The following is a 14,566-nucleotide window of genomic DNA, read 5'->3' on the forward strand; positions in this document are numbered from 1 at the left end:
TCAGCACATTTAAGGAACTTGACAAAATAACATTATTTTCTTGGTATTTCATTATATTAACAGAACGTTTCCTAAATGTTCAATTTAACATTTAATTTCAATTTTGGTAATATTCTAGAAACGTTCTCCAACTGGTTTGGAATGGGAGTGTTCGGGTCCTACTAGCGAGACAACTTCCGGTGAAACTGAAGGGCGCGCAAGTGTCTTATATCGGATGAAAGCCTAAATTCTTGTTAATCTAATTGCTCTGTCCGATTTACTGTAGCTATTACAGCGAAAACCTGCCATGCAATTGTTTGAGGATGGCACCCCACATCAAAATATTTTTCCACCATCACAGGTTTCATATATTCACAAATAACAATGAAATATTAATTTACTTTTTTGAAAATCTTCCTCTGATTTGTCATCCAAAGGGTCCCAACTATAACATGTAGTGTTGTTTTGTTAGATAAAATCCTTCTTTATATCCCAAAATGTCAGTTTGGTTGGCGCCCTCGATTTGAGCAATCCACTCATTCAACTTACAAAGATAGGAATCCGAACATCTACCCCTTAACTTTGTTTCAACAAGTCAAAATGCAGTTCTATTCACTCCTCAGATGCCCTAAAATGTAATCAAACTATACAATTTCTTATGGAAAGAAGTATGTTCAATAGGAAACGCATTTTAGCAGGTGCGTAATGTCGTCATGTCACACACAAAAACGAATATCCAAGACTGTGTCCTTCTGCTAAAACAGATATTTCTTATTTGTTTTTGAAGTTACAAGCCTGAAACCTTGAACATAGACTGCTGACACCCTGTGGAAGCCATGGGAATTGCATCCAGGGAGCTCATTTTCAATATGACCGTACTCTTGCATTTCTAAGAAGATGGTCTCTCCAAAAAATTCCAGTTGGTTTTGCTTTGGATTTTCTCGTACCATTTTTATTGTGTTGTTACCTTTCAGATAACAAGAGTAAAACGTTCTCAGAACCTCCCTGGAGCATACTAAAACGTTCTCAGAGCCTCCCTGGAACCTAAGTAAATCGTTCTCAGAACCTCCCTGGAACCATAGTAAATCGTTCTCAGAACCTCCCTGCAACCTAAAAACGAGCTCTCCCTGAACAGAGGAAATGTTCAATTCTGCTCTCAAAACATGACAAAAACTCAGTTTTATCGGTCAGAAAATGTATGGCTTCATTCCCAGAACCAATGGGAAACCAAAAATGTATGTTCCACCAACCACATATGCTAGCTGGTAAGTGGCCTTAACAATATTTTCAAGGAGCTAAATTAGCAAAAACTGGACTATTTACCAGATTGACAGAGTTATGTAACCCTGATAGTTTCAAGAATATTCTAAAAACGATTTTTATCATCGTTAGATTATTAATGTAACGTCTACAATAATTCACAATGTCTAACACTGTACTGTACAACCATATAACTTTGTACAACAGGTTGGTCCAAACAAGTATTGTAATTTGTTGAGAAGCATGCAAAAAACCCATATATATATATATACACAGTTGAAGTCAGAAGTTTACATACACCTTATCCAAATACATTTAAACTCAGTTTTCACTTAATTGTCAATTCCTGACATTTAATCCTAAAATTCTGTCTCAGGTCAGTTAGGATCAACACTTTATTTTAAGAATGTGACATGTCAGAATAATAGTAGAAAAAAATATTTATTTCAGCTTTTATTTCTTTCATCACATTCCCAGTGGGTCAGAAGTTTACATACACTCAATTAGTATTTGGTAGCATTGCTTTTAAATTGTTTAACTTGGGTCAAATGTTTTGGGTAGCCTTCCACAAGCTTCCCACAATAAGTTGGGTGAATTTTGTCCCATTCCTCCTGACAGAGCTGGTGTAACTGAGTTAGGTTTGTAGGCCTCCTGACAGAGCTGGTGTAACTGAGTCAGGTTTGTAGGCCTCCTGACAGAGCTGGTGTAACTGAGTCAGGTTTGTAGGCCTCCTGACAGAGCTGGTGTAACTGAGTCAGGTTTGTAGGCCTCCTGACAGAGCTGGTGTAACTGAGTCAGGTTTGTAGGCCTCCTTGCTTTTTCAGTTCTGTCCACAAATGTTCTCTGTGATTGAGGTCAGGGCTTTGTGATGGCCACTCCAGTACCTTGACTTTGTTGTCCTTAAGCCATTTTGCCACAACTTCGGAAGTATGCTTGGGGTCATTGTCCATTTGGAAGACCCAATTGCGACCAACTTTAACTTCCTGACTGATGTCATGAGATGTTGCTTCAATATATCCACATAATTTTCCTTCCTCATAATGCCATCTATTTTGTGAACCAGTCCCTCTTGCAGCAAAGCACCCCCACAACATGATGCTGCCACCCCCATGCTTCACGGTTGGGATGGTGTTCTTCGGCTTGCAAGCCTCCCCTTTTTTCCTCCAAACATAACGATGGTCATTATGGCCAAACAGTTCTATTTTTGTTTCAACAGACCAGAGGACATTTTCCAAAAAGTATGAACTTTGTCCCCATGTGCCGTTTCTGGCTTTTTTTATGGCGGTTTTGGACCAGTGGCTTCTTCCTTGCTGAGCAGCCTTTCAGGTTATGTTGATATAGGACTCGTTTCACTGTGGATATAGATACTTTTGTACCTGTTTCCTCCAGCATCTTCACAAGGTCCTTTGCTGTTGTTCTAGGAATTATTTGCACTTTTCGCACCAAGGTACATTCACCACCGCTGCGTGGTCCCATGGTGTTTATACTTGCGTACTATTATTTGTACAGATGAACGTGGTACCTTCAGGCATTTGTTAATTGCTCCCAAGGATGAACCAGACTTGTTTAGGTCTACAACTTTTTTTCTGAGGTCTTGGCTGATTTATTTTGTATTTTTCCATGATGTCAAGCAAAGAAGCACTGAGTTTGAAGGTTGGCCTTGAAATACCTCCATAGGTACACCTCCAATTGACTGAAATTATGAATTAAATTCTAAAGCCATGGAATCCTTATCTGGAATTTTCCAAGCTGTTTAAAGTCACAGTCACCTTAGTGCACGTACACTTCTGACCCACTGGAATTGTGATACAGTGAATTATAAGTGAAATAATCTGTCTGTAAACAATTGTTGGAAAAAATACTTGTGTCATGCACAAAGTAGATGTCCTAACCAACTTGCCAAAACTATAGTTTGTTTACAAGAAATTTGTGGAGTGGTTGAAAAAACGAGTTTTAATGAAAGTGTATGTAAACTTGTATGTAAACACCTAAGTGTATGTGAACTTCCGACTTCAACTGTATGCCTATGACGCAAAAATAGGCTACTTGTTTTGTATCTTAGAAATCACTGCGCACCTCATCAGCCCAACCAAGCAACTCATTAACTTGATCTCACTGTAAAAAGCATCTAGACATTATCACCCCTTGCTTAGCAGTAGGGGTTTTTAACAACGAGGCACCGACGGCAACAAAAGTTGTCGTCTGCCTCTCCGACCGTCTGCCTCTCCGACCGTCTGCCTCTCCAACCGTCTGCCTCTCCGAACCGTCTGCCTCTCTGACCGTCTGCCTCTCCGACCGTCTGCCTCTCCGACCGTCTGCCTCTCCGACCGTCTGCCTCTCCGACCATTGTTTGAAGTTTGAATAGAGGCATGTCAGGACGACATATTGGCGAAACCTTATGCATCTGGATAATATAAAACGACTTGACAAAAGGAAGTGCAGCTGGTTTCCTGTCTCTCCAGCTTCAGTTTGAAGTGATTGTGTTTGCTGTGTAGTTGGCTAGCATTCACTAGAAAGAGCGTCACAGTGGGTGATATAAATAGTCAGTGTTATGATGACAATTTTCATTTATTTTTTACCTTTGTTTAACTAGGCAAGTCCATTAAGAACAAATTCTTATTTTCAATTACGTTTTTTTGGAACATTGGGTTAAAACCTCTTGGGGCTAGGGGGCAGAATTTTTACTTTTGGATAAATAGCGTGCCCAATTTCAACTTCCTGCTACTCATGCCAATAATATAAGATATGCACATTATTCATATATTTGGATAGAAAACACTCTGAAGTTTCTAAAACTGTTTGAATCATGTCTGTGAGTATAACAAAACTTATGTAGCAGGCAAAACCCAGAGGACTAACTGTTCAGATTTTTTTTTTGCCTCTCTCTGTTCCCTGACCTGTTATTGCCAAGGGATATTTCTTAGGAACCGGTTTTCAGTTCCTACCGCTTCCACTGGATGTCACCAGTCTTTGGAATTTGGTTGAGGTTATTCCTTTGTGCAATGAAGAAATAGGCCAACTCGGAACTGGGGACACTTTTGTGAGTTGCGCAAGATGTGAAAAGTGACGCTGGTTTGTTTTCTTTCCTGTATTGAACACAGATTTCCCCGTCTACAATTTGATCAATTATTAACGTTTAAAAATACCTAAAGTTGTATTACAAAAGTAGTTTGAAATATTTTGGCAAAGTTCATAGGCAACTTTTGAAATATTTTGTAGTGATGTTGCATTTTTTGTAAGCTGTTTTTTTCTGGATCAAACACGCTTTATAAATGGACATTTTGGATATATATGGACGGAATTAATCGAACAAAAGGACCAATTGTGATGTTTATGGACATATTGGAGTTGCATGTTTTATATTTTATTTCAGCGTTTTGTGTAGTGCCTGCAGGGTTGAAATATGCTAACTCCTTTGTTTACTGCTGGTGCTATCATTAGATAATAGCTTCTTATGCTTTCGTTGAAAAGCCTTTTTACAATCTGACATGTTGGCTGGATTCACAACGAGTGTATCTTTAATTGAGTATCTTACATGTGTGATTTAATGAAAGTTAGAATTTCATAGTATTTTATTTGAATCTGGCGCTCTGTATTTTCCCTGACTATTGGCCAGTTTAGACATTTGCGTCCCGCCTATCCCTAACTAGTTTTAACTGCCTTGATCAGGGGCAGAACGACATATTTTTTTACCTTGTCAGCTCGGGGATTTTATCTTGCAACCTTTCGGTTACTAGTCCAACACTCTAACCACTAGGCTACCTGCCCCCTTTTCTGTATATTTGGTCCGGCAGTAGGCTACAAGTATAGCCTATAGTGTATATCTGCTTGATGAGCAAGATGATCGAGGCACTAAATTCAGCAGCACAGACAGCGCTAACACTGTCAGCAGAAGCACTAGCTGTGCCTTCCCATAGCAATCTGCCAGAACAAACGGTGCCAATCGAACTAACGACCTGAGGGTTTGGCTGGTAACTATGCCAACTAGCTACAACAGCAACACAGCCGTGCAACAAAAATCAAAAAAGGTATTTTAACACGCCCTCTCGTGTACAAACCTCTGTTCTGCTCTCCTCTCCTCCCTCCAGTGCAGACGGTGAGTTCGCCGTGACCCACATGACCAAGGCCCACCTGTTCTACAATGGGAAGGTGCGCTGGGTTCCCCCGGCCATCTATAAGTCCTCCTGCTCTATAGACGTTACCTTCTTTCCCTTCGACCAGCAGAACTGTAAGATGAAGTTTGGCTCTTGGACCTACGACAAGGCTAAAATAGACCTGGAACGCTTCGAGGTACGGGATTGTATCAATCAAATCAAGCAAGCAATGTTGTACATGTGTTGTACAAGATGTGAATGACGTGGATAACGTGTGAATGCACAGTGTTTATTTGTTATACAGATCTTGAACCAGGCTACTGTATATGTTCTTGCTAACTCCATTGCTGTCAGAAGCTAGCTTTCCATCCAACTCGCGACAGATTTTCATGTTAATTTTCTAGAATCGGCATAAAGAAAACAATTTTCCCCACCAGTGATGTTTCCACCAAACAGACTTGTCTGTTAAAATCCGTGGGTGATGATGTAGTTCACACAAAATGTACTTTTTCCATTTAAGTTTTCCAAGTGCCAAATAAACATTTAAAGTTCAATGTGTTTCCATCACATTTTATACGGACAACTTTGTCACAAAGAAACTGTTGCATAAAATAGCAAATGTGAGCTTGATGAACTTCATAGGGTGGGGAAAGTGCACGGTGATGAGCTTGATGAACTTCATAGGGTGGGGAAAGTGCACGGTGATGAGCTTGATGAACTTCATAGGGTGGGGAAAGTGCACGGTGATGAGCTTGATGAACTTCATAGGGTGGGGAAAGTGCACGGTGATGAGCTTGATTAACTTCATAGGGTGGGGAAAGTGCATGGTGATGACCTTGATGAACTTCACAGGGTGGGGAAAGTGCATGGTGATGACCTTGATGAACTTCATAGGGTGGGGAAAGTGCACGGTGATGAGCTTGATGAACTTCATAGGGTAGGCAAAGTGCACGGTGATGAGCTTGATGAACTTCATAGGGTGGGGAAAGTGCACGGTGATGAGCTTGATGAACTTCATAGGGTAGGGAAAGTGCACGGTGATGAGCTTGATGAACTTCATAGGGTGGGGAAAGTGCACGGTGATGAGCTTGATGAACTTCATAGGGTGGGGAAAGTGCACAGTGATGAGCTTGATGAACTTCATAGGGTAGGGAAAGTGCACGGTGATGACCTTGATGAACTTCATAGGGTGGGGAAAGTGCACGGTGATGACCTTGATGAACTTCATAGGGTGGGGAAAGTGCACGGTGATGACCTTGATGAACTTCATAGGGTAGGGAAAGTGCACGGTGATGACCTTGATGAACTTCATAGGGTGGGGAAAGTGCACGGTGATGACCTTGATGCTCTTTTCCAATACAACTCGAGGGTCTTATTCTGGTGACGTGATCATCGATGCATGGCTGCCGATTGACAAATCTCGCTCTTTTGTCAACAATAATCTCATCATGCTGGATGTGCCGAGAGGCGGAAAAAGATCCCAATTGTCTTACTTGAGTAAAAATAAAGATACCTTTAATAGATTAATTAATTGATACATTTTGCTACTTCACTCAAGTGAAGTAACCGTCGCCTAGTAAAACATTACCTGAGTAAAAGTCTAAAAGTATTTGGTTTTAGATATTCAAAATGGGAAAAAAGGGAAGGGGTCTGAATACTTCCCGAATGCAGTGTATGTAAGTAACAAAATGAAATGTAATTGCTAAAATACTTTAAGAATCAAAGTAAAAGAATGAATAATTTCTTATATTTATTTACTGATAGCCGGGGACACACTCCAATACTCAGACATAATTTACAAATGAAGCATTTGTGTTTAGTGAGTTCACCACATCAGAGGCAGCAGGGATGACCAGGGATGTGCCCTTGATAAGTGCGTGAATTCTCACAATTTTCCTGTCCTGCTAAGCATTCAAAATGTAACTAGTACATTTGGGTGTAAGGGAAAATGTATTGAGTAAAAAGTACATAACATTTTCGTTAGTTGTCAAAAATATAAATAGAAAACTACAAATACTACTTTGCTACTTAAGTAGCAAAATGTATTTTTATGTGCAATAAGTCATCACGCACAGCCTTTTATCCGCAACAAGTCAATTTGATGGAAACATATCATAGGCCAGGTCGCAATTGTAAATGAGAATTTGTTCTCAACTTGCCTACCTGGTTAAATAAAGGTGAAATAAAAATAAATAAATAAATGAATATAAATAAATCTGGTGGGGAAAACGCGCAGATTTGCATGAAAATCTGGCGCCAATTGAATGGAAACGTGGCTAGTGTCAAGCCACACAGAGAGTAGAATCACACTGGCACCAGACAAGTGTGACAATGGAACACCTGAAGCTCATCTCCATCCCCTAGAACCCGACAGACCCGAACCACTATATTTATACAGTATGATATAAGTTTATAGATGTCTTGTGACGCCATATGAAGTCTTTGTAGAGTGGGACGGTTGATCTCTATCCCCTAGAACACTGTGGATCTGAACAACTACTGGGAGAGTGGAGAGTGGGCCATCATCAACGCAGTGGGAACCTACAACACCAAGAAGTACGACTGCTGTCATGAGATCTACCCTGATATCACCTACTTCTTCATCATCAGACGGCTGCCTCTCTTCTACACCATCAACCTGATCATCCCCTGTCTGCTCATCTCCTGTCTGACCGTCCTAGTCTTCTATCTCCCCTCAGGTAGGTCCTAGTCTTCTATCTCCCCTCAGGTAGGTCCTAGTCTCCCCTCAGGTAGGTCCTAGTCTCCCCTCAGGTAGGTCCTAGTCTTCTATCTCCCCTCAGGTAGGTCCTAGTCTCCCCTCAGGTAGGTCCTAGTCTCCCCTCAGGTAGGTCCTAGCCTCCCCTCAGGTAGGTCCTAGTCTCATCTCAGGTAGGTCCTAGTCTCCCCTCAGGTAGGTCCTAGTCTCCCCTCAGGTAGGTCCTAGTCTCCCCTCAGGTAGGTCCTAGTCTCCCCTCAGGTAGGTCCTAGTCTCCCATCAGGTAGGTCCTAGTCTCCCCTCAGGTAGGTCCTAGTCTCCCCTCAGGTAGGTCCTAGTCTCCCCGCAGGTAGGTCCTAGTCTCCCCTCAGGTAGGTCCTAGTCCCCTCAGGTAGGTCCTAGCCTCCCCTCAAGTAGGTCCTAGTCTCATCTCAGGGAGGTCCTAGTCTCCCCTCAGGTAGGTCCTAGTCTCCCCTCAGGTAGGTCCTAGTCTCCCCTCAGGTAGGTCCTAGTCTCCCATCAGGTAGGTCCTAGTCTCCCCTCAGGTAGATCCTAGTCTCCCCTCAGGTAGGTCCTAGTCTCCCCGCAGGTAGGTCCTAGTCTCCCCGCAGGTAGGTCCTAGTCTCCCCTCAGGTAGGTCCTAGTCTCCCCTCAGGTAGGTCCTAGTCTCCCCTCAGGTAGGTCCTAGCCTCCCCTCAGGTAGGTCCTAGTCTCATCTCAGGTAGGTTCTAGTCTCCCCTCAGGTAGGTCCTAGTCTCCCCTCAGGTATGTCCTAGTCTCCCCTCAGGTAGGACCTAGTCTCCCCTCAGGTAGGTCCTAGTCTCCCCTCAGGTAGGTCCTAGTCTCCCCTCAGGTAGGTCCTAGTCTCCCCTCAGGTAGGTCCTAGTCTCCCCTCAGGTAGGTCCTAGTCTCCCCGCAGGTAGATCCTAGTCTCCCCGCAGGTAGGTCCTAGTCTCCCCTCAGGTAGGTCCTAGTCTCCCATCTCCTCTCAGGTAAGTAGATTAACAGAAAATGTCCATAATGTTACCGGTGTAAAACGGTTGGCTAGTTAGAGGTGAAGCTAGTAGAGTTTCAATCGGTGACATCACTCACTCACTCAGAACTTGACGTATTTGTTGTTTTCATTTTTTCTCTGCAAGAGCCACTGCTTTTTTGGAGCAATAACTAATGATGAGTTGTCGGTGACTGTTGTTCGATGTGTTCAGAGGGTCCCTGGTTCGAGCCCAGGTTTGGGCAAGAGAGACGGAAGCAATACTTTTAAAAAAAATTTTAGCTAACGTCCCCATCTAGTGGAGGTTTTGGAACATCACAGGTTGATACAACTGAAAATAGTCCAGATTTCACACACATATTGTATATATATATATGTGTGTGTGTATATATGTTACAAAAATTCAATAAAATGTTCTATGAAATTAACAAAACAAATGAATTTCTCAAAGTTGACCATTCACAATGGACATAAATTAAAACACAAACGTATCTTTTGTCAGCCAAACATGGCATAGTGTATTTCTGCATCCATACTGCATGCAAAGAAGAAGAAGAAACGATATGTTCTAAAACAAATAAAATCCAAGATCCAAAACACTACGCCCTATCATAGATGAACATCACCTGTTTTTTACTCAATCAATAAAGCTACAGACAGTTTAGATATAAGTCTTAGTCCTGCACTGGGAGAAGAATAGGGGTCAAGGAGTCATTCCTCCAGGACCTGAATCTCAATACCAGAGGCTTTCTTCTATACAAGTTCTATACAGAGAACAAAAACAACAGCAAACACATCAGACAACATGACAGACCATTCTATAGAAAACCTTAAAGATTAAATAGTTGAAACAAGATGATTTATGTCAAAGGACTATTTATGACCTGATTCCATTTCAGTTGATCATTTTATTTTATTTGAATTGATTCCATTTCAGTTGATCTGAAGGACAGGATATGTAAATGTCATTTATGGTATGCTCCGATTGGCCTATGGATGGATTGGTGCCCTCATCCATATCTGATTAGACATAGATCTATCAAGTCTTATAGATCTGTGAACATTGAAGGTGTGGAAGCTAGGGACCTAAATGGAACTAAAAAAGGAACCAATCCCTGTGATTCTCACCTATTGGTGGGCGGTTCTTCCTGGTTTTTGTAAATAGTACCTATGGCAACCATGATGGTCAGTGCCACAAAGACAACGATGTCGATGGACAACTGGACAATGTTAGTGGTTCCTGGACAATAGGACAGACAAACACAAACCTTTATGTATTAATACACCGAAACTGTGTTTTAAGTGAGAAGTAGGGAAGGTCTGAAGCTGAAAATGTAAAGGAAGGTTTGTACAGAGGATGTTAATTACCAACAGTCTTTTATCCCTGTATAATGTTCCTGAGCTGAGAAAAACTTCCCCTCTGAGCTCGATCATTTCTAGTTGTGCATACATGCATACTTTTTGGTTGTTCAGACTAAATAACATGTTACCAAGTGCACCTGGAGAAGTGGGATTTGGCATCACAGAGGGAGCAGGACTTGGGCCTGTTGGTCCCGTTAGAAAATGGGGGGAAATCAGTGGTGGCTGGTGGCACATAAAATTAGAAGACGGGCTCACAGTAATGGCTGGAACGGAATAAACGGAATGGTATCAAACACATTAAACATGTGGTTTCCATGGTGATACCATTCCATTCCAGTCATTATGATGAGTCTGTCCTCCCCTCACCACCCTTCTCTGGAATACAGACAACCAACATGCAGTCAAAACAAAAGCTCATTAAGAACTACTTGATGAAATGGTATCGATATCTATGTGATAATGTCTAGCTGAAAATGTGGAGGTGAAGTCCAGGAATGTCTTCACTTCTCCCTGGTTCTCCGCCTGACAACTCCACTTCCTGTTGTTGTCCTTCCTCTGGAGAGTCACAGTCAGAGTGATGTCACAGTCAGAGTGCTGTCACAGTCAGAGTGATGTCACAGTCAGAGTGATGTCACAGTCAGAGGGATGTCACAGTCAGAGTGATGTCACAGTCAGAGTAAATGTCACAGTCAGAGTGATGTCACAGTCAGAGGGATGTCACAGTCAGAGTGATGTCACAGTCAGAGTGATGTCACAGTCAGAGTGATGTCAGAGGGATGTCACAGTCAGAGTGATGTCACAGTCAGAGGGATGTCACAGTCAGAGTGATGTCACAGTCAGAGTAAATGTCACAGTCAGAGTGATGTCACAGTCAGAGGGATGTCACAGTCAGAGTGATGTCACAGTCAGAGTAAATGTCACAGTCAGAGTGATGTCACAGTCAGAGTGATGTCACAGTCAGAGTAAATGTCACAGTCAGAGTGATGTCACAGTCAGAGTGATGTCACAGTCAGAGTGCTGTCACAGTCAGAGTGCTGTCACTGTCAGAGTGATGTCACAGTCAGAGTGATGTCACAGTCAGAGTGATGTCACAGTCAGTGGTCTTTATGAGCTGGTATCCGGAGTCTCCCTGCAGCCCAGTACCTGTCTTATCCACCCAGCTCAGACTATCATATAAGAAACAGCTTCCAGTTCCAGCCCAGATGGTCTGAAAGCACCTTAAGGTCACTGGTCGATCAGGCCTTAAATCCCTGGGGGTGGACAACGACACTAAGACAGAAAATAATATATTTTAACTTAACTGTTAAAGATACATAAAATACATATATTAAAGGATTATTTGACTAAAAACCAACTGGGTTGAAACAGTGATATTCACTGGTAAGAAGATTCACATTCACAAAAGCAACCTCTCCATGTTGGGGTCCACCCTCGGTCAATCAGGCCTTAAATCCCTGGGGGTGGACAACGACACTAAGACAGAAAATAATATATTTTAACTTAACTGTTAAAGATACATAAAATACATATATTAAAGGATTATTTGACTAAAAACCAACTGGGTTGAAACAGTGATATTCACTGGTAAGAAGATTCACATTCACAAAAGCAACCTCTCCATGTTGGGGTCCACCCTCGGTAAAGGTATTGTAGACACTGGTATTATCCAGCATCCTCGGCCCTGACATGCTGAACATGTCGAGAGCAGTCAGACTCTCAGACCCTCAGTCTCTCAGCTCCTCTCTGAGGTTTCTGTTTTAACCTGTCCCTCCACAAACCAACTCAGTGATGGGCTTGTGGAGATCTCCAAAAACACCATGCAATTGAGGAGCAGTTTGGTTAAACCACGTTGGGACACAGCAGACTGACGTCGTTTCCCACATTGGAGTACAGAGAGTCACCACTGACCCCTGGATAGAGAGAACACATTTCTGGATAGAGAGAACACGTTTCTGGATAGAGAGACGTTCCAGGATAGAGAGAACACGTTTCTGGAATAGAGAGAACACGTTTCTGGATAGAGAGAACATGTTTCTGGATAGAGAGAAAACGTTTCTGGATAGAGAGAAAACATGTTTCTGGATAGAGAGAACATGTTTCTGGATAGAGAGAACATGTTTCTGGATAGAGAGACGTTCCAGGATAGAGAGAACACGTTTCTGGAATAGAGAGAACACGTTTCTGGAATAGAGAGAACACGTTTCTGGATAGAGAGAACACATTTCTGGATAGAGAGAACACGTTTCTGGATAGAGAGACGTTCCAGGATAGAGAGAACACGTTTCTGGAATAGAGAGAACATGTTTCTGGATAGAGAGAAAACGTTTCTGGATAGAGAGAAAACATGTTTCTGGATAGAGAGAACATGTTTCTGGATAGAGAGAACATGTTTCTGGATAGAGAGACGTTCCAGGATAGAGAGAACACGTATCTGGATAAATCTGGATAGAGAGAACACGTTTCTGGATAGAGAGAACACGTTTCTGGATAGAGAGAACACGTTTCTGGATAGAGAGAACACGTATCTTAGAAAACGTCTCTTTTGTGCACATTGTCGTGTTTTGTTTTGGACAGTTACATGCTGAAATACAAATTCTGTGTTGAATAAATACATACATCATTAAAACCATTTAATGCTGAACTTTAGGCTTCTAGTGAACAATGATACTCAACATATTTTGAGTTGAATGTGTGACTCAAGTGTTGGAGTGGTTGTTTAAACCCCATAGCAGGGTTTGAGACGTTGTTTAAACGGCAGTCCAAGAAGCCCCTTTCCCCCATAGCAGGGTTTGAGACGTTGTTTAAATGACAGTACAGGAAGCCCCTTTCCCCCATAGCAGGGTTTGAGACGTTGTTTAAATGACGGTACAGGAAGCCCCTTTCCCCCATAGCAGGGTTTGAGACGTTGTTTTAACGGCAGTACAAGAAGCCGTTAAACATTCCCAGTGGGTCAGAAGTTTACATACACTCAATTGGTATTTGGTAGCATTGCCCTTAAATTGTTTACTTGGGTCAAATGTTTTGGGTAGCCTTCCACAAGCTTCCCACAATAAGTTGGGTGAATTTTGGCCCATTCCTCCTGACAGAGTTGGTGTTACTGAGTCAGGTTTGTAGGCCTCCTTGCTCGCACACGCTTTTTCAGTTCTGCCCACACATTTTCTATAGGATTGAGGTCAGGGCTTTGTGATGGCCACTCCAATACCTTGACTTGGTTGTCCTTAAGCCATTTTGCTACAACTTTGGAAGTATGCTTGGGGTCATTGTCCATTTGGAAGACCCATTTGCGACCAAGCTTTAACTTCCTGACTGATGTCTTGAGATGTTCCTTTAATATATCCACATAATTGTCCTACCTCATGATGCCATCTATTTTGTGAAGTGCACCAGTCCTTCCTGCAGCAAAGCACCTGATGATGCTGCCACCCCCGTGCTTCAAAGTTGGGATGGTGTTCTTCGGCTTGCAAGCCTCCCACTTTTTCCTCGAAACATAATGATTGTCATTATGGCCAAACAGTTCTATTTTTGTTTCATCAGACCAGAGGACATTTCTCCAAAAAGTATGATCTTTGTCCCCATGTGCAATTGCAAACCGTAGTCTGTCTTTTTTATGCCGGTTTTGGAGCAGTGGCTTCTTCCTTGCTGAGCGACCTTTCGGGTTATGTCGATGTAGGACTCGTTTTACTGTGGATATAGATACTTTTGTACCTGTTTCCTCCAGCATCTTCACAAGGTCCTTTGCTGTTGTTCTGGGATTGATCTGCACTTTTCGCACCAAAGTACGTTCATCTCTAGGAGACAGAACGCGTCTCCTTCCTGGTACCTTCAGTCATTTGTAAATTGCTCCCAAGAATGAACCAGACTTGTGGAGGTCTAGTCTTTTTATGTTCCAATGATGTGTAAATGACAAAGTAGATGTCCTAACCGACTTGCCAAAACTATAGTTTGTTAACAAGAAATTTGTGGAGTGGTTGAAAAATGAGTTTTAATGACTCCAACCTAAGTGTACGTAAACTTCCGACTTCACCTGTATATATCAGGTGGTTGAATTATGTTGAATATCATATTTGATAAGTCATAGTTTATTTGAACTTGTTTCAATGTTGACAGTAAAATGTTATATTTGAATCAATTTCATTGTTGCAATTTCAGGCCTTCGACTTAAAT

At 42.0% G+C, this 14,566-nt stretch overlaps 1 protein-coding gene across 1 annotated transcript in view; it reads left to right on the forward strand.

The window, feature by feature from the left end:
- LOC139414884 (neuronal acetylcholine receptor subunit alpha-2-like) overlaps positions 1 to 14,566 on the forward strand; it is a 66,846-nt gene that overhangs the window by 35,506 nt on the left and 16,774 nt on the right. Inside the window, exons 5-6 of the mRNA XM_071162482.1 lie at positions 5,328 to 5,529; positions 7,810 to 8,032. Of these exons, the coding sequence (XP_071018583.1) occupies positions 5,328 to 5,529; positions 7,810 to 8,032 (425 nt within the window). The remainder of the gene's footprint in view (positions 1 to 5,327; positions 5,530 to 7,809; positions 8,033 to 14,566) is intronic.

This window comes from Oncorhynchus clarkii, chromosome 8, assembly GCF_045791955.1.
Source record: "Oncorhynchus clarkii lewisi isolate Uvic-CL-2024 chromosome 8, UVic_Ocla_1.0, whole genome shotgun sequence".
NCBI lineage: Eukaryota > Metazoa > Chordata > Actinopteri > Salmoniformes > Salmonidae > Oncorhynchus > Oncorhynchus clarkii.